Consider the following 27,124-nt stretch of genomic DNA (forward strand, 5'->3'; position numbering starts at 1 on the left):
AATGGTTTTTAATATAATTACATTTTATAATGATAATTAAAAAGAAACTATTAAAGTAAACTATTTGGATCCAACATCTTCTAAATATGTGCTGACCTGCGATACCTGGTTCCTTTCCTCTTTCTTATGTATATGTCACCTGAATTTCATATGTTGATCACAGGTTTATTAGCTCAGACTGGTGAGGTACTTACAGGTCTTTAGGAGGGCAGGGATACCAGAGCCATTGGATCCGAGGTAGTGGGACACCATGAGATGTACAGCGGAGGGCTTGCCTGCTGCTCCGCGGAACAGTGCCTGGGTCCTGCACTGCCACAGCTTTCTCTCCAATTCGAGGCTTCACTGTGAATGAGACCACCGGGAGAGTAAGTTCAGTAAGCTCATCAAATGTGATGATATTTCTTAAACACTTCCTCACACTAGCTAAATCTCCCTGTCACATGTGCCTGCCATGCTGAGAAAAACATTTTCTTTTGGCTTTACACACATTGAAATATAAAAAAAAATAAAAAACAAGAAATGTGAAAAATCAACCATGTAGTATGCATTTACATATTTAATTTACATTGCATACCAAAATATATTCACTGTTGTTTCATAGTTTATTGCAGTCTGAAACAGATAATATAAGGATAAAACAGAAAGAGCTAACTAGCTTACCATTTACCACAAGTGTGAGGGTGATGTTCTGGTAAAGTTGGAACCGCTGGATGCCAGTGAGGATGGTGTAGGTCCCTGCATCCTCCTCGGCAACATCTCGAATTACAAGGGAATATCCATCCACATGATATCGTGAACATCGCTCAGCTGCCACCTGGCCATCCTTTAGCCTGGACATTGATTATACAAAAAATAATAAATTACAACTAAGATCAGATTTTATTGATCTCTGTAACATTTTGAAACCCTAACATGAGTACAGTATTTCATTACATTTATTTTGTGTGTATATGGCTTGTGATGTCTACTTCTACAGATTCAGTACATAAAATGCATTTTAAATCAATGAATATAATTTTTGATATTCTAGTTGTACACTTTCTTGAACTCACTCCAATTTCTGAAACTTCTTACCAGATAACCTCAGGTTCAGGGAAAGCTCGTAATTTGGGGGACAGGCGGAACAATTTCTGTCCTGCATTAGCCTGTACCACTGGGCCATCCCTGTGCTTTAGCCTGATGAAAGGCTGGTCTGAAAAGCCAAAAACCCAGAGGACCATCAGAAATACTTAGAGAAATGCAAACATAAGGCTCAAGTTTTTTTTTAATTGAAGTAGCAGGTAAAAAGAATTCTAAAACTTACCATACACCACAACTGAAGTGTTTGCTTGTCTGTGTGCTGGACCACTTGCCACATGGCATGTATAAACACCTTTATTAATCTTGCGCAGTTTATCGATAGTAAGAACACTATAGAAGACCATGTTGGTTCTGCTCTTCATAATACGCTTAGTGATTGAGGTTGTGCTATTGACCTAAAGGCAGAAAGAACACAGATCATTAGGGAGTGATCATGCACAAAGATTAACGTCAATGAATTATTTCAAATTGATTATCATTTTACACAACGGCTTGGATCTTTTTACTGGATGCCTTTTTCTGCGATGGCTACAACGAACCTGTCCAGGAAAAATCCAATTGATGGACACCCTAGCGTTCCACTCAGCTGTAACGGTGCAGTTCAAGGACAGCATCTCTCCCTGGAGAGCCTGAACCAAGCCTGTGCTGTTCAAATAGACATCCTGAATCCTGTTCACTAGAGACCCAAGGATCAAAAGATGAAATAGTAGTTAGATTAAAGTAAAGGGCACATATTATATTTTTTTATTATTTTACAGTGTATGAATCAAACCAGTTCTGTTGTCATACCTGGTCTGTGTGTCAAGAACTTATTGGTGTATGTAGTCCCATTGATAATAGTCTCACAGTAGAAAAGGCCAATGTAGAAATACGTGGGGCTGTGGATGACAAAGCCCTTTCTGCTCTTCCAAATGATGTTCCTCTGATCAGAGCCAAGTTTTTGTCTAGGAAACTGCAATGATTAAAAAGTGAATCAGTCAACTGAAGCAAGAAATCCTTTGTAAACGACACCTAAAACATTACTGTAAATAGAAATAAAAAAAGGAGACACTGTTTAAAAAAAATACATAATGAATACTGTAAATACTGTCATTTTTAATCATGTTAAACTATATATATATATATATATATATATATATATATATATATATATATATATATATATATAAAAAAGGATCAAATTTTATCCAGGTTAAATAACGGTACACTGACAAGCAGAAATTCTTGGAGAGTTGTGTTATGATTTTGTTTTCTTCCATGTTCATCAGAGGAAATGTTTACTAGAGGTGCTCTGACAGATTGGAAGTGTCCGGCCCATTCTCTTGGGATCAGGTGTACGCCTCCTGCCCTGTGTGGACAGGTCAAACACCCCCTCCCTGCACAGCATGAGGGTGTTAGGTAAGCCTTTTTCCACACACTCTCAATCAAGCCTTATATACAGCTAATGTCTCATGCTTATGTCTTTCTTTATAAATTATTCCATAAGATGGTTGCCCCCAAGCTAGACCTTGTACAGTGGCTGAGAAGGTTGAGGATGTGGAAACGTGACTGCAGTCCATCTCCTCACATCCTGTTACTACAGGATATAGACACTGCGGCTGGGGCCTTTAGGTCAACCTCTGGAAGGGCCCTTCTGGCCACTTTCACAGCTTCTGCGAGAGCACAGCCCCCCAGGGTATTGTTCCCCCATGTGAGAGGTGCGACATTAAAGATACTTGGCTGAGTGTAAAAAAAAAAAAAATCTTTCCGGAAGAAAACACTCTTGCGGTGTGTAACTGTCCAAGTTTGTGTAGGGTGGAGACAGTTTTGTATTTTTAGACTGATTACCTTTGTGCATAGGGTCAAGCGGGACGTAAACAGAGCAAAACTGAAATTCAACGCAAATCTTTTTCGGGCCAAAGGGAGGAGAGGAATGTCATATCGATGGCATATCCCCAAACAGCTCCCATCCTGAAAGTGTAGCCAAAGGCAGCGCAAGGGGAACTGGTCGTTTTGCTCTTTTCCTCTTCCTGTCCTCATATGAAACTCATCCTGAAACACTTTGAACGTTTTTATAAACTCTCAGGGGCTTCAAAAACCATATATGGCCTGTTATGATTCCCCCAGCGGTCCATTTAAGCCTAATATCCTTAACAATTTTACTACCACAGAATCAATCACAATGTGATTCAGTCATTCCAATGAACACCTAAAAAATGGCCACCAGATGTGAATCACATCAGCCTGCATGTGGCAGACAGCATTTCCCCAGGTAGAAGGGCATGGGGAGGGGGGCACTTTGACCCCCATGTCCTGTCTCCATCTCCTGGGCTGAACACAGTGCCAACAGGACGGAGGAAGTCGGGGGCGCCGGTCTCTCTCCGCCCGTTGGCGTAAGACAGGTATCTGTGTCACGGAGGTCTGTAAAGGATCCTGCTATATACATAAACACACACACCCACTTGAACACGTCCGCACTCACGCAAACAGGTCTGATGAACCGCTAAGTACACGGATGATGGACAGATCTGTGAATAAAGCTGGAGATCATTGGTTGCTTGATCTCCATGAAAATGAATCAAATACATAAATTAATTTTTCAAAAAGTAATTTTGACTATATTTTACTTTAAAAATGCTGACACTAACCTAACACTTATGTTTGACTGAAAGAGGCAGCTAAAATTTTGAAAAAGTTTTGAACGTTGTTGCACTGTGCGTGCTGAAAGGGATGAGACATAGTGACTACAACTTTCTGGAATTAAATGGGCTTTTTATTATTTTTTAATAACAGCCAAAGTAAAAAAAAAAAACCCTCTTGAATTTCAGTCAGACGTTGCTCCTAACATAAGGTCCAGGTTGCACCAAGCAGTTTGGAAATTTTACAATTCACATTTCATAACCACTAATAAAATGAGAATATTTACATATTATATATATTTTTAGATCAAATCCATATATTAAAATATTTCTGAATAAAAGTCCTAGTGCAGAAATACATTTTATTGTTTTGCCTGTCCTAATACACTTGATTAAACTCAGGAAAGTTAATTTAATGAGTAGGAAAAAAAGAGCAAGGATAGCACCTAAGTGAGCAGGATAGTAGTTTCCTCAGTTAGACTGGTGTAGCAGGGGTGGAATATGGACAAGAAGAATTATCAGTCAGTTAGGATTACTGTGATGAACAAGGGTGGAGCAGACTCCTTTAATGAGAGGGACCAGAACAGAAGATAAGGTCCATGTCAAAGGAAGAATGGTATTGTGATATGTATTAGTTTCCAGCAGCTGCTGGGTTAGATAATGAAGGTGGAGCAGTCTTCAAGAAGACATATTAATCACATCAGCATCTGAATCTACTGTGTGACACTGCGCTTAAAGATAAAGAGGGATAAAGGTTAAATCAATCAGTCTTAACCAAAAGTAACAGTCACAGAAAACCTAAGTACGGTTCTCTGTACAACAACAAAAAAACCCTTTTACATTTACATATGTGATATCAGCTTGTATGATTAAGATGCCAAAAGTCGTGTACTCACTTTGAACAATGAGACATTTGTGTCTGGGTTTGTGACTCTGCAGGGAAAAACTAAGTGTTCTCCTTCCTTCATGTAGACCACGTCTGGGATCTCTTTCTGCACCTTCACAAATGGCTGCTGGCTATCTGAAACCCAAACACTGAGTTCAGGAAAAAACAGATAAACAGCCCATTGGACACACTCACACTCATACACAGATACTTACAAATGCGTGCGCGTAGACACAGACACAGATACACAGGCATACATGCAAACACGCACACACACACAAACACACGCGCGTACACGCACACACACTCACACATACACGCGTACACTCACACACACTCACACATACACGCGTACACTCACACACACACACACACAAATTGACTGCAGACAACAATTTGGAGTCAGCAAGAAGCAGACAAAAAGATTGTTTGCTATTTATCAAAAGGCTTTCTTGCATTTTCTTCGCTGCTGCAACCTTCTTGTGGCATTGAAAGGACTGGGTGTTGCTTGCTCCATTGTTTGTAACTGTAGCATTATTAAAGGAAAGAAAAAAAATCTCTGAACATTTTAACAAAAGTACCCCAAGGACTGTGGGATACAGGGCTTCCTCGATGTGCTTTGATTCCATATAAAGGAGGGAGGGACAGTCTTAATGGACATGGTCACAAGAGCAACTGATGGCCCCCAGGGGCCTTGTTTGCTGACCAGGGGCCGTACCCACTGACCCTGGGGCCCAAGCTCCTATCTAGACTCCACTGCCCCTTCGCAGTGGACAAACTCAACAATCAGTGCATACTGGGATATAGCTTTAACACATTTATGTCTCTAGTAAGGTTTTAATTATTAACTACAAAAAAAACTACATAATGTAATAAATGTGAAAATAAAACTAATAAATTTCAGTTTAACATATTTGAATAAACCAAAAACAAATTGTTACATATAACCCTCAACATCCACATGTCACACGCTTAGCTTTAATTAGCCAAGAAGACATCCCTTCTCCATTTGTCTGTCCCTCAAAAGCCTGCACTATGAATACCACAGGATGCTGTGTAAGAGGCTGAGAGAGATAGATAACGCTGGTGCCCTGGGAAAGGCTGCCCAGAAGCTGAGCTTTTTGACAGCTGAGGCTATTTTTGTCCCTCTCTAAGGTGGCACGTAAATTAAAGTTATAGGTTATATATAGACTCAAAGTGGGGGGATGGACTATACTGCAAGGGAAAAAAGGCAGGCAGAAACTGCCAAACACACACTTAGTAGGATGTATTGCTCTGGGGAAAAATGGTGTTTAGATATTATTGGCTTGCCTCTGCTTCCTGTTTGGCCTTAAAAAATAGAAGTGGTCATTGAGAAGGCCAGCCATTGAAAGAGGGCTTGAATTAAAGAGTTGCATTATTTTGAGTATTCCCATACTTAGATATGAAGAGCATGTGAAGTTTCTTACCTGTGATGTAGACATAGATGGAGGTCTGTTTGTTCTTAGTGTTGCTGTAGCGGCAGCGGTATGAGCCTGTATGCTGAGCTAATGCAGGGCTGAGAATCAGGTGGCTGCAGTACAGCTTTTGATGTTTGCCACAGCGAGACTCATACTTTTTGACACCAGGATAGTTTTTGGGCACTCCGGAGGGGAGATGCCATTCCAACCCCCATCGACCCCTAAAACAACAATGTTTCATTTTACTGTGCACCAATCCATGCTTCCAACAAATAAAATAACTTTCAAACTCCACCATCAAAACACATCACTGCTTCTTATATTATCACTGCCACTTTAAACAGTACATCTAAATGCTTTGTCAAGAAGTCACTTTCCATTTTGCAGGAAGCTAAACAACAAGTCATGTTTTCAGTCAATAAACACTTTGAAGTCCAGCTGCATAATATGTGCACCTGGACCTTATGAGAGACTGGTTTGCGCACCTGCAGTTCAGCTGCAGCGTCTGGTTCTTCTCCAAGACGAGATGTCGATCATTCACATCCAGAACTGGAGTGCTGAACTTTCTATCATCTGTCATAATGAAAAGGAAACATGCATCACTTGTTAACATACCAGTCACATAAAAGCCCATGGTCATTTACTGACCACATGTCAACCAGCATTACTTAAGGTAACTTGACCAAAAAGAAAAAAAAAAAAAGAAGAAAATGCTATTCTCCTAAAACATATATAAGATTTTTTTAACCTAAAACAGTGGAACCATGATGTGGGCTACACCTCTGCAAATGCACAGTCTGTTTGCAGGTCTTGTGGACAGTTCGACCTATAATATGTAGACAAAGCCATTGCTACAGTTGCAGAGTTTCTGCACTGAAACAGACTTCTACTATAACCTCACGATATTATGTGGTCCCTGGTCACAATGCGTTCCCAAACCCTTCCTAAACACTTCCTGGACTGGAGAGTTACTATAGGGACTATTGTTGGCTCCTTTCACCATTGTCTAAGCCAAACTCACAGCATCATTTCCTTGCCACTATTCACACATGGCGTGTGGGCCATTTGCCCGTACATTAAGCTACTGTTGAAATTGAAAGAAGGAAGCTGGGTCAATTAGTCCAGGCTTTCTCAGCTCCAGGAATGGAGACACATTGCCCCGCTCAGTTTAGTGTTTCCCCTGCACTAACAACATCTGATCTGGCTTATCAGCAAATAATCAAGCTCTTCTAGAGCTGAGAACGGTTTACTGAGCCACGGACATCACATTGTGTCAAAATGTTTTGTGGAAAAGTACAAGGTGAAAAAAAAAAAGTAAGACGTTGCGTGAGTAGTGAGAACCGAGTTCACAATGTCATACCGCTTAGACTTAGGCCCACACATACTAAACAATGGAAATTTCTAAAAATACATTTCCCATATGGTTTCACGCCAAATTGTCTTCACTTTTGTAATCAGAGACTGATGTAATAATGTATTTCACGCCAGAGTTTACATATGGTAACTAAGGCTAAAAGGTACACTAACAAAGTGTTTTGAAACGTAAGAGATTATTAAATGGCCATGTAAGAAAATAGTGGCCTTGGGTGGGATTTTTGGAAGGGTAGGGCAAGGGAAGTGGTGGTGTTGAGATGCAAGATATGAGCGCTTTAAGGAACTGCGTCATTCAACGTGTCTTACCCTATGATTAAAAAAGATGATTAAAGCAAGGCTTGTTTTTCATTATGGTTGACGTTAGATAAGATTGCAGTGTTGGATTCAGATAGATACTAAAAATCTGAAACAATTTTATCCTGATCAGAGTCACAGTGGGTCCATCATCAGGTGCTAAGCAGGAACACACCCTGGACAGGAATCCAGGCCTCACACTCGCCCAGTGATTCACACACCTGTGGGTAATTTCACAGAGCGAATCCACATATCAAAATGGTTTTTTTTTGGGGTTGTGGGATAAACCCAGGGTAGACCCTCCAGCTGTGTGGAAGTGACACTCCTTGTAGAGCCAGTGTGGACATAACTGGCTGTATGCTTTGGGCTCTCAATTAAATCTCATAATAGCTTATCAGAAATGTCTGTAATTTATTTATTGTGTTTATTAACATGGACTTTGGGCATGACCGTCAGAACTGGACAACAGAACAGTTAAAAGAAGATGGTCTGGTCTCATAAATATATTCTTTTATATCAGGTGGACAGCTCAGTGCGTGCGCTTTGCTTACCTGGCCAAAAGATGGCAACAGGGTGCACTATGGGGAAAAGGCAAGCTGACAAAAGCAGCATCCTACCGCAGAACATACCAGAATTAAAGGGTCTGCTGTTGATGTCTTGGTGCAGGGTTCTCAGGACACCTTAAAGATGTCTTTGGGAGTCCATGCCTTGATGTATTGTGTTGTGTCAATAATTGCCTTAAATTGTACTGCCCCCCAAAGATTCTGTATGGGCTTCATTCCCCGATCAGGATGAAGTGGTTACAAAAGGAATGAATGAATGAATGTACTCCTGTTAATTCCTCTGTAAAATCATAGTGTTTTTTGTTGTTCTTATGTCAGCAAAGATTCAGACAGCACAACGATAGGTACCATTCATACATTTTCTGTAACACTTTATCCTCTTCATGATCGCAGTGGGTCTGGGACTGCTCAGAATCACTGGACACAAGGCAGGAACACTCCCAGGAGAAAGGCGGCAGTCCATAATAGTGTATCTCACGTTCACACATTCACTCACACGTATGGACACATTTGAATAGCCAATCCACCTATCAGTATGTGTGCTTGGACTGGGGAGAAATCCTGAGCACCCAGAGGAAATCCATGCAGACACAGGGAGAACAGACTAAACCAGTCATAGACAGTGACCCAAGGTAGGGTTAAACCCACAACTCCAGGTCTCTGTGTGACCACAGAACCACCTGTTGTGCAACTATGCTACAGTACTGAGCACAACCAGATATAGCTTTTTATAGATTTATAGATACAGCTATAAATATTTTACGTTAAAATGGCAATAATAAAAACAAAATAAAAACAAAAAACAACAACCCCAGGTGTGGGCAGTACTGTGTTTGGGAGACAGCCTCTCAAATGGCAATTAAAACCTGTCATTAGTTAAATTAATTAATACTCTAATGTTTTAAGACTATTTTCTGTGTTCGCCGGAATACAGGTGGGAGATTATCAACACCAAACATTTCCCACCTCATTTCCTCTTGTGTGTGCTTTAGCTCTAAGCTGCTGATTGGGGCTTCCTGCGCACTCCAAAGTTTCCTGGAGCTGGTCATGACCCAGCAGAGGACTCTTTTATACCACAACTTCTATTTCATAAAGTGATCAGTGCTCAGGAAACAACGCCCTGTTCAATCCAGCCAAACACCCCAAACCACAGAGATGGGTAGACCGTTCTCCAACAAACATGTGGTTATTACATAAAACAAAGATTAAAGTAGTAGAAGAAAAATTACCAAAAAAAAAATTTGTTAATGAATAAATAAATAAATAATATTAGGTAAAAAATAGTCCTCTCCATAGAACTGTAGATGCACATCTAAGTGTATCATCTGTGATTTCCGAGGCTCTATTATTCTCTGTTTTCAGGATTTTTAAAATCTAAAATAAACTCCAAATTGCTCAGAACTGAATTACCAACCCCTGCCCAAAAGGGATTTAACGATTTTATACTAAACACACTGTAATACAGATTAATTACCTTCCAAATATTATTGTAACATGGTAGAATTTCCAGTATAAATGCAATAAAATTCTACTTAAATACACGTAACTGAAAGTATTTTCTAATACCCTTCACATCCACATCCTCAGAAATATTTTCACAAACTGCACAGTGCAAAATTCTCAGGTTCCTCATGAAATGGTTAAAAATGATAATGTCTTCAATAAGTGCATTTTTGCTCATAGCACACCACATAACATTAATAGTACAAAATTAATTTAAAAAACCTATTTCTCATTCTCACAAATATAGTTGAGGTATTAGAAGAACAGAAGTTTGTTTCCAGATTATTCCTTGATACACTCCACTAACGCACTGATTTGTTCACAGTCATCAGCAGCTTTTCTGATTTAATTTAAGTGAAGTAATGATTAAATTACACTACACAAATAGGTAACTGCAAAATAACAACAGCATGTCATACTCATACCTCCAGCATACATACAATCAGTACTTGTATTATTCTCATTTACATCTGTTCTAACATTAGTGTTCTTCTAAGAAAGAAGGGTTTTTTTCAAAGATTTATTTTTAGTTTAAGAACTGAAATAATGGTTGTGTGATTTAAAAAATATGAACACACATTAGCAATGCTTTAAGCTTTTTTTGATCAGAACCACATACCATTACCATGTTAACCTCACTGAAGTGACTCAGAAATTCTGCATAAGATCATTATGCACCTGCTACTGAACTGTGCATAAAGAGAATAGAGTAGGTACAATTTCAATGAGATTGCTTTCAGGTTAGTGCCCATCAAGGCTGATTGAAAGAACAAGCCTGTATGAAGAGTAAGATGTGTATCATTTATTATGTAGTGTGTTAATGTTTATACTGTGTGCATACGTGACACTCAGCAAGTACTAACATTCCAAACCTATTACAAAACAGTCGTTTAGTAGGAAGTGAAAGCTTTTAGCCACGACGCTAAAACACTTTAAGTTTAAAAACATTTAAAACATAGTTTTTGGGGTCCATCTCTCTGAAGTCCCATTGGGATGCAGTGCTCTTACCTTGGGCCAGTGTTTGGCTGGACAGTCCACACAGCATCAACAAAAAGAGCTGCAGCATGACGTGAGTGGACAGCAGAGGATCCTCTTTGTGGGGGAAAAAAGTTGAGTGAAGGCACACAATGCTCCAGGTGATCAGTGATGGGGAGAGAGCAGCAATGTGCAGTAATATTTAGTAAAGAGGCTGACTGCTCCTCCTTCACTGTGTGTCCTGTGGGTGGAAAAAGGACTGAGCTGCTGACCGTCCTGTAGAAGTGGAAAAAAATGCAGGAACTCCACATGCACTCTTGTCCATTGTGGCCATGGGCTGGGATTTATTCAGTTCACACGGCCGGAGGGAGTGCGCAGGGCTATGGGGGCGTGCTGGGGGCGCGCACTCAGACCACAAAATGCCATCAATTTTACTTATCTTTCAGTGTATTTGTCACATATTTTATTTATGTGGAGTGAATATTAGTTATGAGGTGAATCATATCATCACTCTTCAAATTACTGTACTTACAGTTCGTAAACCTACATGACAATACAAAGTAATTACAATGTTCTCTTAAAAAAATGGTCTCGTGTTGTAGAAGAACCACCTTGGGTTCTTTAAGAGTCAGGTTTGATAAAGAGGTTTGAGTGTGAACAGCCTTAAAACTGTAAGGTTCTCATTTAATGTTTCAATTTAAATTTAAGCTGTCTTTACTTTACACACGGAGCTTTTTACAATTTTAACACTCTTCAACTCCTCTACCCATTGAAACCCATTGAATTTTTTTTTTCGTCAGTGTTTTTTCTGTGTCTGTCTGTGATCACAAACCTTTCTGACACCAGTTCTTCAACATTTCTGGGTAATTCAAACTCTGTCAGCTTCTACAGAGCAAAGCACTCTGAATGACATTAACAAGTCCCTGAATAATGCAGAAATAAAACAAGGTTCAAGGTTGGAATTTCCATTTAAGCTTTAGAGACCTATCAATGTTTTCAGACATTAGATTACCACTATATTAACTACTTTACATTAATATTAGTTTCATACTTGCTAGAAGAAATTATAATGATAAATGATAAACCTGCAGTTTAAAGGGTTATAAAATGTGGAGGACATCACTAAGTAAGTTCAAAGCACTGTCCTACCCTGACAAGGTCAAATAAATGGCCTCATGTACAATAATCAAACCTCATTATTAGTGCCAACAAACTTAAAGACGTTCAGGAAAAGGAAGAGAAGTGAAACTGATGTCAAGTTTAGAAATAAGGAAAAGTTGTGGATGAACCATGGTATAGTCCCAAACTGTGAAAAGGAAACTGATTAGAGGAACACATTTTATCAATCGGCACTATTAATAATATGCTAAAAGAAGGAAGCCTTGATATATGAAGGAAAAATATATTATGTTTCTTAAAATGTGTTAGTGTATATTACTATTGGAACTATATGTTGGTAAATAACAGTATATGCCTTATTTGAACGAACAAGAAGAAAAGAAAGATGCATACTAGACTCCAAGACATTCACAATGAATATCATTTTAAATTTGTTATTTAAGCTGTGTTTAGAGTCTCTGTTGTAGACACCCAATTGTAACGCCTTCCCTTTTCTCATTTTTGAACTATAGCAATTGAACTATAATAAAAATACATATATGCAATTCAAACAACCACAAATTACAGAGTCAGTTTAACATAGCACCTCTGTTTAATATAATTCTAATATTTTATATGTCTAATATAAATGGTCACTGTTTATTCGGCTGTGATATAGACACCAGGGTGTTGGAGATATAGACAATAAAGTGGAACTAATGCCTACCAGTGTCAAGACTGGCAATGTGGTGTCTCACATAGGGGGCACTGGAGGAAGTAATGAAACATGAAATAATCAAATGGGGAAAAAAATAAAATGTATATATATATATATATGGAGCTTAAAACTGATCATGATTCCTTGACATACAATCAGTTTCACAGTGTGTTAATATGGCATTTATCAACTGAACAATATACAATGGTGCACCTGTAAGGGGTAAATCAATCTAGAATTATTATTCAAGGCATTATTATGTATACATGTATGATACTAGTGACTCAGCACCTGCCAAATATACGAACAGAAACAATCTCACCAGGAGAACTCTTTCCACTTCTTACATTCTTCAAACTGATTGTCTAAGCACTAAACTAAAATGTCCATTAGTCAAGGCCTTGGACTGTCTGGGTTGAGGTTTGCATGTCCTGGATTAATGGCAGGCTTTCTGGATAGATGTACGGAGCGGACATGTGGGCAGTGGTTAAACAGGTGATGTGGCCTGGTGGGTTCTGTTGTAGAAAACATTCTGAAGCTCGCTGTATCACAATGCACCATGGGGGCTGGGTTGATGCCAGTGAAGAACAACAGAGCGTGTGCAAATCATGATGTTACGATCCAAGCTGTGAGTGCATGTGTCACACCTGGCCTTTAGTCTGCTGGTGGATCCAGTCTGTGAACTTGATGACCTGTGTGTAAACCCCAGGCCGGTTCTGCCGGGCACAGCCCTCTCCCCAGCTCACAATGCCGGCCAGAAACCACCTCCGCCCTCGCTCCAGACACACCAGGGGTCCTCCAGAGTCTCCCTGTGAACAAACAAATAAACAGACAAATAAACACACTCAAATCAAAACAATATTGACAATAAGGCAATGGTTCGGCCAAAAACTTTACCCTTAATCCAAATGTACCTCATCAAGACATTGTTGGTGTCTGACATTTACTTCCTCAGCTAGAATAACAAGTAACAGATTATTATATCCATCAATGTGCAACGTGCAAACTTCATGTTTAAATCATCACACACTTGCCTCTAAAGGCAACAAGCTGTTAGGTAAAGGCATATGTTGCAGCCACAGTGCAATTAATCCATGCTTCTCAGCACATACAATAACACAGACAGCATAACAAGTGGAAACTCACTTGACAGGCATCGACCCCTCCTTGTATATTTCCTGCACAGATCATTCTGGGAGTGACTGCATCATCGTACATTTTGTTGCAAGTTTTATGATTGATGATGCTGACGGTGGCCTCTTGCAGCAACGTGGCGAGCTCACCTGAAAGCAGAGTTAGACCTGTTTCTAATGTCTCTCACTCTTTCTGACCAGAAGGGGGCAGGACAGGGACTTTAATGGAAGAAGTGTAACAGCACTGGGATTATATTTGAAAGAAGTTCCTGTGCTACAAGTTTATACAGCAGAAATTATTTGTAACAATATAAAATGCTGATGTTTTCTGAATGACTAACAGAGCTGTGGATAATACAAAATTAACTGAGAAAGCTGCAGAACACTGATGAAAATGTTACCATAAAAGTCCCTTTATTTTCTAAAGGTCAGATCCTAACTGTAGCTAAAAACTTATTTTTTATACCAGAAAAACTTATATAATATATAAATAATACAGTTTAAAGTACAAGGTCAAAACACACCCAGCAAAGAGTACCAGGGCATCACACACACACACACACACGCACACAAATATGGGGCATCTGTGGCCTAATGGTTAGAGGACCGGTCCCCAGGGAACATCCATGGCTGAAGTGTCCCTGAGCAAGGCACTGAACACCCAAACGCTTCCCGGGCGCCTGGGATGGTTGCCCTATGCTCTGGGTGTGTGTTCACAGCCCCTGGTGTACTAGTATGTGTATGTTCACTGCCACAGATGGGTTAAATGCAGAAGACATATATCTCTGCATGTAGTACAATGACATATAATCGCACATTATATTATATATTTCTGGAAAGATTCACACAGCCAGTTCACCTATCAACACATGTTGTTGGACTGTGCGACTGAACTGGAGCACTCGGAGTACACCGATGCAGACATGGGGCGAACACACCAAACTCCTGAGGCATGGATTGAACCCACAACCCCAGAAACCTGGAGCTGTGTGGCAGTAACACTACCTGCAGTGCCGCTGAGACATCCTACCCTCTGATATAAAGTTTTTAAATATGTCATCCTACACTGTTTGAATATTTATAGCATCATTCTTCATCTTTCACTTTCTGCTGATCATCATGAATTGCCTGAGTCACAGACACATGATTAATGAATAATAATGACACAATAATGACTGTTGAATACCACAGAGGGAGTGGTTACCTTCTTCGGTAAGGACTCCCCAGCCGGTGACGAAGCAGCTTGTTCCAGACGTGAAGGCGTGGGAGGGAGCAGGGACGCAGACAGGCTGGATCAGTTCATTAAAGAACACAGGAGCGCTGAGCTCCAATAAAGCAATGTCATAGTCTGAGGTGAATTGATCATACTGAGTATGCTGGACGATGCGACGGATCTGCCGAGTAGCTGCTGCATTACTGGCAGTGTTCATCACCCTCATGCCCATGTAGGCCCTCCAAGCACGAGCATCTGAGTATCTACATGTGTAAAGGAGAAAACACGTACACACAAGAAGTGGCTTGAGTGTCTATACTGCCATTAGGCTGACAAAGGCACCAATTACTTAATGCAGAGGTGTGAATAATTGTTAAACTTGGTGGTGTGTAAAAACCCTATTTTTCATCAGATATTTTTGGTTTCTCAGAATAAGAGAGATCCATTTAAATGTTTAAGCATATGTAAAACATTTTTTCATATCCTTAGTGTGAAATAAATCATAGCCACATTGAAAGGTTAAATATACTTATACTGAGTATATTGATTTGACTAGATACATAACTAACAAAAAGGAGAAATTGGGCCACCCACTTGATTGCGTCGGAATCCTGGAAGCAGTGGGCGGCCGAGAGAAGCCAGCGGGTTCCCACCAGAGAGGCTCCACACACATGACCATAGCGCTCCATCTGCAGACTGACCTGCCATGGCCATGAGCCAGTCTGAGCATCTGAGCCCCCCACAATCTTTGCCCTTTTCCTTGGCCGAATCCCACAGCCTGTTTGAGACGCAGCAGTAAATACTACAGACAGCCATGGCAAATCCAGGTAAACTTTATTCATAAAACAGTGTTAAAACAGCCAGTTATCACATGTACGGTAGATTATTATGATAATAATATCTACCATGTTGCTCGCTGAAAACAAATGGCAATTCTGTCTAAAAGTGTACAGTAAAACACAAAGGGATACACAGCGAAAACTCAAAAAATTGCGGAAGAACCCTATTTCAAATAAAAAGAATAGGCCTGGTTTGTGTGAGCATATGATCCATTTTTTCCATTTTTTTTGTTTACTACATTTGAACACAGCAGCTATCCCTGACACTGTGTAAAAGAGAAAAGCTCCAAAATTACATTTTTATTATCTTTTTCATTGACATCAATTGAATATTAAAAATGTTTGTTTCCTATGTATTTCCAATTTTGGAAATATATGTTTCTCACTGGACAGCGACAATATGTGTGTGTGTGTGTGTGTGTGTATGTACCAGGAATATATCATAAGGAAGGGATCAAAACTCTTCTTTGTGGAGACTACAAGCTGGTGTTACATTTTATTGCAGTAATTTATTATTTATTAAGACATAATTTAAGGTTAGGTTTGGGGATATTTCCAAATGAATTGAAGTCTATGTAATGGCCCCACAATGCAAAGCAGTTCATAAGATGCTCACCACAGCGCAACTCATCCGAGCCGTCCTTGCAGTCTTTGATGCCATCACACTCTGGATTCACCTTATTAATACACTTCCCATTTGCACATTTATAGGATGTCAGTGAACAGCCCTTATGAACTATACATATGAAACAAATAGGAGATTAAACATCAGTACTCAGCATGGATAAATAGACATGACATACTGATGCAGTGTGGAAAATTTAAGCTTCATATACAGCTGAACATGGATTAATAACACAGCATAATAATAAGGTCCTAAAATGTTCAGATTATTTCTAAATAGGAGTTTTTAGGTACAGTACTCACATGCTCTTGTGCAGTTGAGCTCGTCACTGCGGTCCTTGCAGTCTATGATTCCATCGCACATGGCAGACTTGGGTAAGCATATTTTATTTGGGCAAATGTGGTGGCATTTACCTGCTGAAAAGTGAACAGATTCAGAGGACACGTAAGATACATGTAAAAGAAATCACTCAGAAGACAATCACAGGCCAGTTTTGACACATCCTCCTGCCATGTAGCTACAGCAGTGTAAAAAGAACATGTAAAGAAACATTAAATAGTTTCTCATTTACTTTAAAAGTAAGGCCAAATCATGTTTTGTTTTTGAAGTTAGCTTCATTAGCTTTGTGCTGGAGCGAAGGTGGATTGGCGACTCCAAAGTGTCCGTAGGTGTGAGTGTGTGTCGCCCCGGGGAAGGACTGGTGCCCCCTCCACGACCCACCATGACCATGAACTGGATAAGTTCTTACAGACAATGAATGAATGAATTGATAGCTACTTTTACTTTGCGTTGCAGCATCAGTACAAAGCTTAGGAAGTAAAGCTTAGATATGAAATACATCTAGACTAATTACACTGGGATAAGAAACAAGTTTAAATTACTTTTAACTGAACTTCGGTTGCAGCTATTAATCCTTTGCATGTTTGTGGACAATATATATGTTCTTACCACAATTAGATTCCTCACTGCTGTCTCCACAAGTTATGTGTAGGTTACACTGGCTTCCATGTGGTCTACACTGTCCACTCCCACAGTATACCTCCCCTGGTTTGCATATAGCTGCAGAGAAACCCAAAACAGAAGAGCCTAAGTGTACAGTGATGATAAAAGCTACAAATCCGACCTCTATACTGTCACAACTAACTTAACATATTCAGACTTATGTTCCACTGCAGAAAGTTACATCCAAGTAATGAATACAATAAAAAGTCACACTCTCCACCTCTGCCCATTTGGATTAAGCATGGTGCAAGTTACGTTGCACTTACAACACTTTGCCTCATCTCGGCCATCTGCACAGTCCTTCTCTCCATCACACACTTTTCTCAAAGGAATACAGCGTCCGTCTCCACAGCGGAACTGTCTCGGGCACGCTGCGTTGCAAACAAACACACACACACACACAAACACACACTCAGACTGCTGACACTAAATTACATGCACTGGTAGTCTGCTAAAAGATTGTAACTGTACACTTGACCTTTAATGGCCCAGAAACGTTACAAAGCATCTGGGCCAAGACAAACAACAAACAGCGCCCAAGACGCCACGCACAACAGGGCTACGGCACAAAGGTATTTGGACAAGACAAAAGCCCAGGCACATTCACTTCACAAAACAAAGGCACTTTTACTACATAAAGTCCAAACATTGTCATACTTTCAGCAGTAGACAGTGGGAAAACACAAAAAGACAGTGTGCTCACTGCTCTCTGGGGAAAAGGCCCTGTAGACCAGATAAAAGCCCTTGTGAGTTAAGGACTCGTCTGAGTGAAAGTGTAGTAAAACCGGAGATGAGTAGATCCTCTTCCTGCTGCTGTCCCCAATCGGATTACACAACCTGAGGATGGAAAAAAAGCGGTCATCATTACACACATCAGTGCATGACTATAACTACATCTCAACATTTTCAGTAGTGTGTAGGAGTGTGTAGGGAGGAACATGAATATTGAAGAACCATTTCAAATATGTCTGGTGATACATGTACAGTTAGTGTCTGGTGACTAAAGTTTTATGTCAGCTCATATGTGTCCTTTCACATAAATGCGAGTCCTGTGCTGTGATTGGAGAGCCTCAGATGAGGAGACATTTTAAAGTCATTGCACATTGTGTAAGATGGAGCACAAAATCAGAATATCTCAGTTGACTGAGTGGTCTTGTTTCAAAGTGTGTGGGCTGGTAGAAAATCCCAATCTTCAAATCAAAGCTTTAAATATTTTAAATTAAATATATAAAGAAAAATAATAATAATTAAAATTTCACACATTGACACATCACTGAAACCACCTTTAGGCTCCTTTATATTTAAGAGTGTGGAAACGATGACGGAGATCAAGCTGTAAGTAGTGGTCACTCACTTGACACCACCAATTTCCAGCCAGTCTTTCTCACAGCTGCTTGAAGCGGGAGAATCCTGAATGTCCAGCATCACAATGGTTATGGAGAGCAGGTAGCCTGGCAACGGAGCCTGAAAGAGAAACCAGACTCAGCGGCTTCAAAGGATGCACTCGGCACAAAGGAGTGGCCTGCCCCTTCGGCCACCACCTCAAAGAGGGTGCATCACCCCCCCACTTTCCCCACCCCTCGTCCTGTCTTATATGTGTGTGCCCTAACACTGAGGAGGAGAATCAGGACATGGGAAAACCTTCTGGGCCTCAGCTCACCCTGATCTTCCAGTTGCAGTCCACATTCGGAGGGTAGTAAGCTGGATAGTAAGGAGAAACCACAGAGCCATTCCAAGCGGAGAGGAAGCCACCGCATTCTGAAGATAAAGAAACAACAACACAGATATAAGCTTTGGAATAGATCATTTATACTTGTTCAGCCATAGGTTAAACACTTGGTTAATGTCAGTGTAAAACCCGCACCAGCTTTTGGTATAGCCTGGAAGTAAGCCTTGAAGATGGCTCCATGTCTCTGTCGACTGAAGGAAAATGTGACCAGCATGACATTTCCAGACGATGTAAGTTTCATAACAGGAGATGATCCAGACAACGGCAAACCACACCACCTAAGAACGGACACACATTTGCCCAATTTATTAGTGAATATGGCTACTTTAATGTGCACACACTGTGGATACAGATGTTTTTTTTAATTGGACACATAGAGCTTGAATATTTTTTATAGAAACTGAACACTCTGGAGCACCCATACCCCCAAGGCCCTCTGCTCAATGCCAAGCACAGACTAAAAGGTCATTGTGCTTAGGAGCGTTGGAAATGTAAAGACGCAACATAGAACACCTTTGGGATGAGCTGGAGTGGCATTTGGGATTCAGAACTAATCATCCTGACTTCACTAATGCATTAAAAATGCACACAGTTCCTCCAGCAATGTTTCAACACCTAGTTTAATGCCTTTCCATAGGGGTAGAGCCTGTTTCTGTAGCACACAGGGACAGACTACATATTAAAGTTTTCCATTTAGAAGATATTCTTCAGCCACATAATGTATATTTAGTTGTTGAAGATTCTGTGTAATTCTTTATTGAATTGGGAATTGAGTAAGTGCAGGATGGTGTCAAATTTTCAACAGCAAAATATGAAAACATACAGATTAATGAAAGTAAAATGAAACCCAAACCTGGCAATGATCTTATTCTGTAAAGGCAGAAGGAAGTCATATGCAGAAAGTTTATTGGCTGAGCAGCTCCCTGGTGTTGCTCCCTGCAGAGTAACTATGTCCAGCCGAACAACGTGTCCAGAGGGCACTCTCAGCCTCCATTGGTAATAGGGCTTCTTCGGGCTCACCAGGCTCAGTGTGCGATTGTTCCCATATTTGGCATAGAGGTCAAAAGACATGGCTGCATGATGAGTAAGGAATTAAATGCACGTAAATCAAAAAAGCTTTACAACTCAGTGTATCTCTAGAGCAGGAATAATGAGAAAGCTTTACCCTGAAGTCCAAGCTGCCACTTGCCACTCTGTAAAGAGTTTGGATTCTTTATCTTATCTGCCTTGTCGTCAGAGTCATCGTCTTCATCATCACTATCGTCCAGGTTCAGTCCTGCAGGTTAGCAATGGGCCCAAACATATCAAAACAAAGATACATTACAGGGCTTGTGATTTGAAGTGCACTCCTTGGGTAAAATAATCAATCTTTCTGCATTCCATATAAAACAACACAGAAAACTGTGGTCCATGTAATTCAGAGAGCTCACCCAATAGCCTCAGTGTGTCTTCATTGTTCTCCAGGTAGTACTGTTCCTCCAGGCGGCTGTGCAGCACCTTGTTGGAACCAGGAAGACGACGCTGCATCCAAGCAGGCTTCCCTCTCTGGAGCTCCTTTGCAACTGCAGCCGACGGAGCAGAAAACTTGCTCCAGAAGTACACATTCAGTCCATTCACTCCTTCACTGTCAGCATTGAGACACATTTACACAGGCTGCAGAGTTAAGAGATGTTCCATTGGGAATAGAACAGGTGTTAAGCTAGTCACTCTGAAGCTCAATGACTCATCTTGACATTATATACACCTAAAGCAAGCAGATTTATGCATTCATAGTAGCTGTTTAATATAAATTAATGACATTAATTACTAAATTATAAAACTGTATTCAAGAGGGTTAGCTGCAAGCAGTTCTGGAGAATTCTCACCTAAATGCAACAATTTCTGTGCGTCGGTAATATGACCTCCAGGGCGACGACCCGTACAACTCTGAGAACTTGGAATCACAGCAAGGAACGAATCATTCCACCACCCAAACACATCCACAGTGTAAGAAAAAAGAAGAAAATGTCATTGCAAAATAATATATATTATAATATATTCAGTAAAAAATTATATTTTTACCTATAAAAAAAACCCTAAATTTAAAAATAAATAAACAGAACCAGTATAGTGAATTGCAAACTTTCTTCTCATAACATTTCAATGAATAACATACATTTGTTATTATATTAAAACTATGGCTTTCTGCATATGCCATCATGTGACTCTGTGTTGAGCTGTTAGCAAGCAATGAGGGCTGAAATGTGAGGAGAGAAAAAAAATTCACGTCTCTCCATAAAAACAGATAACATGACCAGGACAAACGAAGGCTCACTGTGCAGTGTTTAGCCATACATGCAATTTTCTCAGACAACCTGAGACTTTGGGACATTATTGCACTTTCTAAAGTCCAGCATCACACTTACATCAAAACTGCAGGGGTAATGACATCACAAGACAAGGTGTGACATCAGTAGACCAGGCTGGAGCTGCAGCCCTGGCACAAAAGGCCCTGTTCTTGTGCGATTGGCTTTGAGCAACAGGAGCTGTGGGCAACAAGAGCTCCATTGTGTGAGCCTCTGTGTCACAGTAAAGCGCAGGGTGGCGAGGGGCAGACAGTAAGTTCACACTTACCTTTAATAATCAGGGGCACACTCTCACAAACACTCTCCATTCACTCACAACAAAAACCATTATTGCAAGGACTACAAGCACATTCAGGGCAATTAGTACACAGGCTTGGAATGATGGAATGTGTTCTTGGCCTGTTGCCTCACCTGAGATAAACCTCTGAGCTTCAAACCTTCCTCCTTTCATTCACTGCATATTCTGACCTTCTTTGGCCTCCTAACCTCAATCTCTCATTCCATTCATTCACTTTCATTACCTTTGTACATATTCTGATTTGATGTCTATTCAATCTGTCTCACTCACTCTCTCAAAAACTCCCTCTCTTTCAAACTTCCAGCTTCTTTTGGTCTCCCTCTGACTCTCTATCTTCCAGTCAGACTCGTTTTCCAATAACCTTCTCTCCAAAAACACTTTTTCCTTCGCTGTTCATTCAATCTCTCTCACACACACCCTCTCTCTCTCTCTGGCCTTCTCTCTGTCCTGTGGTCTACCTTTCCTCTCTCGTCAGGCTGTGATCCTCTCAGCGCTCAGGTACAGAGCATCTGATTGTGTGAGGAAGCGCACAGACAATGTTTTTATTGAGGCTTTGCTCTTCCTCTCACTCTGTTGGCTGGGCCGCTGTGCCTTTCACAAATGGCGTTCTTGTCCTGGACTCTGAAAGACTGAGCTCCCCAGGGACCAGCTCTCAGCACGATGAGGGGCTCTGGTTACAACTGTGCTTTACATTCAGAGGGCCACAGAGCGGCCGAGAGCCCAGAGCCCCACCCCTCCCTGCTTTACATCTAAAATAAAGAACCATGGCCGAGAGGTCAAGGGCCTGCAGATCTGGCTGACTTCTCCGTCCGAAAGTGCTGAGGGCAAACCTCGTCCTAGAGTGCTCTCTGGAGGGCGGCAACATTCCAGAGAGACCACAGTCACTCTCTGGCAAACCTCAGGCACTGTTACGTACACTGTATGCCCAAAAAGGTGGCTGGACACCTGCTTATCTAAAAGCAATTGGTGCCATTTATGCAGTTCTTTTTTTTTTTGAAGATTTTTACTTTTAGTGAAACTGACACCTAGGAAAACATAGATAACTGCAGGTTGTGTCATTTGCTGGGACCTTAAAAGAATAATAAGGTTCATTTCCTTGCAATCATTAATATCCTAATATGACATATTTCTAAATGAATCAGATCAAGTCAAATATTTTATTTTATTAAGTAAAAATATAAAATGTATATCATTGACCTGAGAATTTTACTCAACTAAAATATCCTTAGTGAAGTCAAGTGGTGATGTCGGAGGATAAGTTCCGGTTCACAAACTCCATTACAACTTGCCCCAAACTCTATTACCCCAGAGAACACACGCCTCATGCTCCACAGTCCACCATCCAGTGGGGTTCTATGACTCTCTATCTGATGTTTAGCAGTGTGCATGCTTGAAGGACATGGATAAAACCTAGATAAGCTCAATTCAAGTCAATTGAATTTCACCTTATAAAAGCCACTGAATTATGTCTTAAGGTCAGTACAGGTGAGGAGAACTGCCCGACAGCGTCATCATAAATTAATTCCTTTTGATTTAATTTACTTACATACACTAAGCACACATTATGGACATAGAGTGAAATTTGGCCATTGGTCATATTTATAATTCCTGATAAAATCTTTAGTTTAGTTTTTAAGTTCTAATGTAGTTAAGTTCCTCCGTTTATATGTGATGTATCTGTGTGCTTACGTAGTGGATGAGTGCCTGAGACTGCATATGGAACTGGAGAGTGGACGGGTCAGCCAGCTCCGGTGTGAAGCTGAGGTTGGAAAACTCCACACTGCCTCCCAGGAAGAACACAGAGGGAGAAGTAGAGGCTGCAGAGGCAAAGCATTGAGCAGTAAAATAAGCACACCACTGATTAACGCAGCTGAAAGATTGACCTGTGCTCATTGTCGTCTGCCAATTACGCCATACATTGACGAAAGTTTCCTAACCAGCTTCTCCTGCACTAATAAAGAATCAAACTGGCATGTTTTCTTTGGAAGGCCGCGGAGGAGCATACCTGATCATAATCTCTGCATTCCTCCACAGCAGAGGGGCTTAACTTACATGTAAAAAAGTGGAGAGTCAGCGCTACAGCGGTGGAAAGTGGGATGAGGGGGGCAGCTCCCAGTGCCCACCTCCTCCATGCCCTGAAGGTGGCTCTCTTGTCCCCTGGCCTCTTGATGTCTGACCCAGCCTGAGTCTCACTTTTAAAGGAGACTGGTGACTTGATGGGATCCTTTACGTCCTACCACAGAGTCAGAGTAATGCATCAGAGTTAGAGTAATCCATCTACATTAAATACAGTCAGATAAATGTTAGGCTGCAATGATTGATTATATGAATAATCAGGTAACCTTCATATTATTTTACAATTGACCATTAAAGTACAAAAGTTTAAAAATGGACTGAATCATAACACACCATGCTTATCTTTTTAAATACTGCAAAGAAGGTATTTCAAAAGTCTTTCCTTAAGAAATACAATAATAAATTGCCGAAATAAAATCATTCCAAAGGTGTAGTCATTATTCATTAAATGAACACTATGCAATACTTTACCTTAAACTTACAACTTCAAAATCACTGTAATGATTCACTTACATGTGAGAGGAAATAAAAAGCCTCTGTCATTGCTACTCAGGACTCAGCATTGCATAAACTGCATTATGTAACTTCTTTGGGGGTGGGGGGACAGGAAAAACTGAACTACACTAGGGGGAGTCCCAGGAGCAAAAAAACTAAATCTTACCTAGTGTTCCTTAAATTTACTCATGTAATGTATCTAAAGAATAGCTCAAACAAATGTATTACTTAAAATCATTAAAAAAATAATTAAATACATTAAAAAAAAAAAAAAAAACACTGCCTAGGGTTTGAGATATTAGTTTATTTTCACAATAAAGTGATTGGCCTAAAACACATTTTTAAGAGGCATGACATATATTTGCTCGTATATCTCTCATATTTCATATTGAATAATTCCATGTGACATAAAGTATCAGCAGACATTAGGTTTTGAAGCTTGGCTGCATCACAGTTGTCTACAGAACTCTGTTCTGGCTTCTGTGGCCACCTGCATCACTTCGGAGCATATTTAACCGGGAAGGCATTCAGACATCCAGGTGGGATTTCCCTATGGAATTTGCACAAAAAGTAAGCAATGGGTCTGGTTTCCCACGGCCCCTCTCAGGGGGGTCACTACTCCATCACTCCAACATTTTACACTTTGATAGGCACTTTCAAGAATGTTAAACCAAGCAGACAGAATAACAAGGGTTCAGGAGCAAGGCATTGCTCCTTATCTTACTGAGAATCAGTATGTATGGGGTAAGTTTCCACCTGAGGGTCACATAAGCATAGGCCTGGATACACTGCCTCACAAATCAAAATGTATCTATGCATTGGAATTATAACCACTCGACTATATTGCATACTGACCCCGTCCATTTCAAGCACTAAGTTTGTAGGTCCTTCTCCATTGCAGCCCCATCCACAGTCCTCTGCTTGTTCTTACCTGTACAGGTGAGTTTGCAGGTGAGCACCGTGTCTGTCCTGAAACGCTGTAAATCTCGCAACTCGTGTTTTTGGGGAAAGTCCTCATGGCCTGATCGTTGGTGTATTACCTGTCCGCGAGCCCCCCGCGTGCTGACCGTCCTGAGCGGCTTGGAGCGACGAGCGGTCAGTGAACGAATATTTGAACCGTTTGAATCGACTCTTTAAACAAATCTGTTAAACGAGTCACGTTCCGCAAATCGAGTCCGTTCAAAACGATGGTTATAGATCGACTGGAAAGACTGTTTGATTTCTTTACCTGATCTATAATAATACGGTAACGTTTCGTAATTACAAGGTGACATAATTTTAAAAGATACACAAGACTAAATAATGGCTACTATTTAATTAAGCAATTATTTCGTAAAATGGCCATAAAATATCTCATTCCCTCACTTTATCATTTGCTTTGTATGTGCTACTTTAATTTGAAGGGATGTCACCAGCAATATGGAGTTTTTTTGTGACAATATTAAGTAATTAAATGAATGAATAATTAAGTAATTAAAAGGACAATTAATTAATGAAATGTTTTATTCACTAATTACATTTTGAAATAAAAGCTTAAATATTTTAATTGCTTTATTTAAATAATTTAACTAAATATTTTTTATATTTATATTTTATGTTCCTTGCAGCCTTGCACTATGAAATAATGAAATCTGTCAACGTCATCCATCATCCGTCAGTGGGTAATCCAAACGGTCCTAACGGTTTTCCTCAGAATGAGCGGGAGAGCTTTGATTTGAAAAGTTGATGCTGTGATTGGTCAGTGCTGATCTTCAAATCATGTTCCTCCTTTAATGTTTGGCACACGTTTCAAACAGCGTAAATACTGTGTATTATATATTTATCCACCTGTCCCATAGCCCATGTACCAACCCTTATATCAAAAGTCATATCAAAGTCAATCTCAAATGTTATATTTCAAAAAACTTCACAAATATAAATATATACTACTTAAAGGATATGTTGTATGATTCCAATATATGTATATGTATGTATATGTGTGTATTTTGTTTTACAGAAAGCACACGAGAAATCCAAAATTTTACTAAACATTGCTGCATGAGTTTTCATTAATAAAAGTAATAGCACAGCCAGTTCAAGAGTTGGTTCACTTACCTGAATCAAAGATTCGGTTCAGTGACTGAATCGAATTTTCCATCACTGCTGGTTCTGCTGTACAGGACCCATCATGCACTGCGGCACAAAGGGTCCACTATAAACACACAGCCATCCGTGTGAGGAGAATTGTGGGCAAACTTTAACTAGCGTGCGCGTCTGAGTCCCACAATAGCTGGCCTGATGTTCTGAGATCAGCGATGCCCGTCATTAAATTGATAGTGGATAATAACCGGTCACTGTGCAATGACATGTAAAAGCAGCCTGTACCTGATATGCTTCTTTAAACAAACAGCAATGTGAATTTAATATTGGGTCCTTTGTTTACTCCCCGGCATCGACTTACGAATCAGTGGAGCATATACAGCTAGGACAAAGAGTAGCTAATGCCGCTTTGTGTTTCATACCACTTTGATTATAACTTGAGCACTTGTGCACTTCAAGATTTGCCTGTTAATCTGGATTGTGAATTCAAGCATTCGACATAAGGTCTTCAGTATATCCGACTAAGCAGTGGCCTTATGACTACATGTTTAAACATAGTATCATGAATACTAAATAAAGTCTACAATCACAGTCACGAACCCTCTGTTTGATTGCTCATTCCAAACCATTTTCCCCGTAGCCACAGAATGCAACTCTCACCTGTAGCACAAAGCAGGAAGAGGATGTCACAGATGATCCCCAGATAATTCATGTTTAAACATGGTATTTATTATAACTCCAT

The 27,124-nt window shown here is 40.2% G+C and overlaps 2 protein-coding genes across 6 annotated transcripts in view; both read right to left on the bottom strand.

Moving 5' to 3' along the window:
- Nucleotides 1-11,633, bottom strand: part of flt1 (fms related receptor tyrosine kinase 1) — a 32,342-nt gene extending 20,709 nt beyond the window's left edge. For 3 of the 4 annotated variants that reach the window (XM_066646340.1, XM_066646364.1, XM_066646356.1), the window contains exons 1-10: nt 10,766-11,036; nt 6,509-6,596; nt 6,033-6,244; nt 4,595-4,719; nt 1,870-2,032; nt 1,620-1,756; nt 1,304-1,475; nt 1,075-1,192; nt 661-830; nt 195-342 (exon numbers count right to left, since the gene is read on the bottom strand). In XM_066646340.1, the coding sequence (XP_066502437.1) occupies nt 195-342; nt 661-830; nt 1,075-1,192; nt 1,304-1,475; nt 1,620-1,756; nt 1,870-2,032; nt 4,595-4,719; nt 6,033-6,244; nt 6,509-6,596; nt 10,766-10,823 (1,391 nt within the window). In that variant the 5' untranslated portion in view covers nt 10,824-11,036. Of the gene's footprint in view, nt 1-194; nt 343-660; nt 831-1,074; nt 1,193-1,303; nt 1,476-1,619; nt 1,757-1,869; nt 2,033-4,594; nt 4,720-6,032; nt 6,245-6,508; nt 6,597-10,765; nt 11,037-11,564 lie in introns of those variants that run through there. The other variant, XM_066646347.1, reaches the window with a different exon arrangement.
- An 841-nt stretch (nt 11,634-12,474) lies between these two features.
- On the bottom strand, nt 12,475-25,370 carry LOC136668697 (suppressor of tumorigenicity 14 protein homolog). Of its 2 annotated transcripts, XM_066646375.1 has the most exons (19): nt 25,235-25,370; nt 23,785-23,965; nt 23,422-23,549; nt 20,955-21,022; nt 20,520-20,713; nt 20,255-20,365; nt 19,943-20,162; nt 19,225-19,367; nt 19,021-19,118; nt 18,715-18,824; nt 18,064-18,197; nt 17,627-17,731; nt 17,307-17,417; nt 16,661-16,774; nt 16,350-16,469; nt 15,489-15,672; nt 14,886-15,157; nt 13,695-13,831; nt 12,475-13,357 (listed from the first exon to the last, which is right to left on the bottom strand). In XM_066646375.1, the coding sequence occupies exons 1-19, from the start codon at nt 25,319-25,321 to the stop codon at nt 13,190-13,192; spliced, it is 2,685 nt and encodes an 894-aa protein (XP_066502472.1). In that variant the 5' UTR covers nt 25,322-25,370; the 3' UTR covers nt 12,475-13,189. The 2 variants fall into 2 exon arrangements, with proteins under 2 accessions (XP_066502472.1, XP_066502477.1); XM_066646380.1 differs by lacking the exons at nt 23,422-23,549; nt 23,785-23,965; nt 25,235-25,370 and having other exon boundaries at nt 20,520-20,708; nt 20,955-21,012.
- Nucleotides 25,371-27,124: the final 1,754 nt, after the last annotated feature.

Source organism: Hoplias malabaricus, chromosome 1, assembly GCF_029633855.1.
Source record: "Hoplias malabaricus isolate fHopMal1 chromosome 1, fHopMal1.hap1, whole genome shotgun sequence".
In the NCBI taxonomy this organism is placed as follows: Eukaryota; Metazoa; Chordata; class Actinopteri; order Characiformes; family Erythrinidae; genus Hoplias; species Hoplias malabaricus.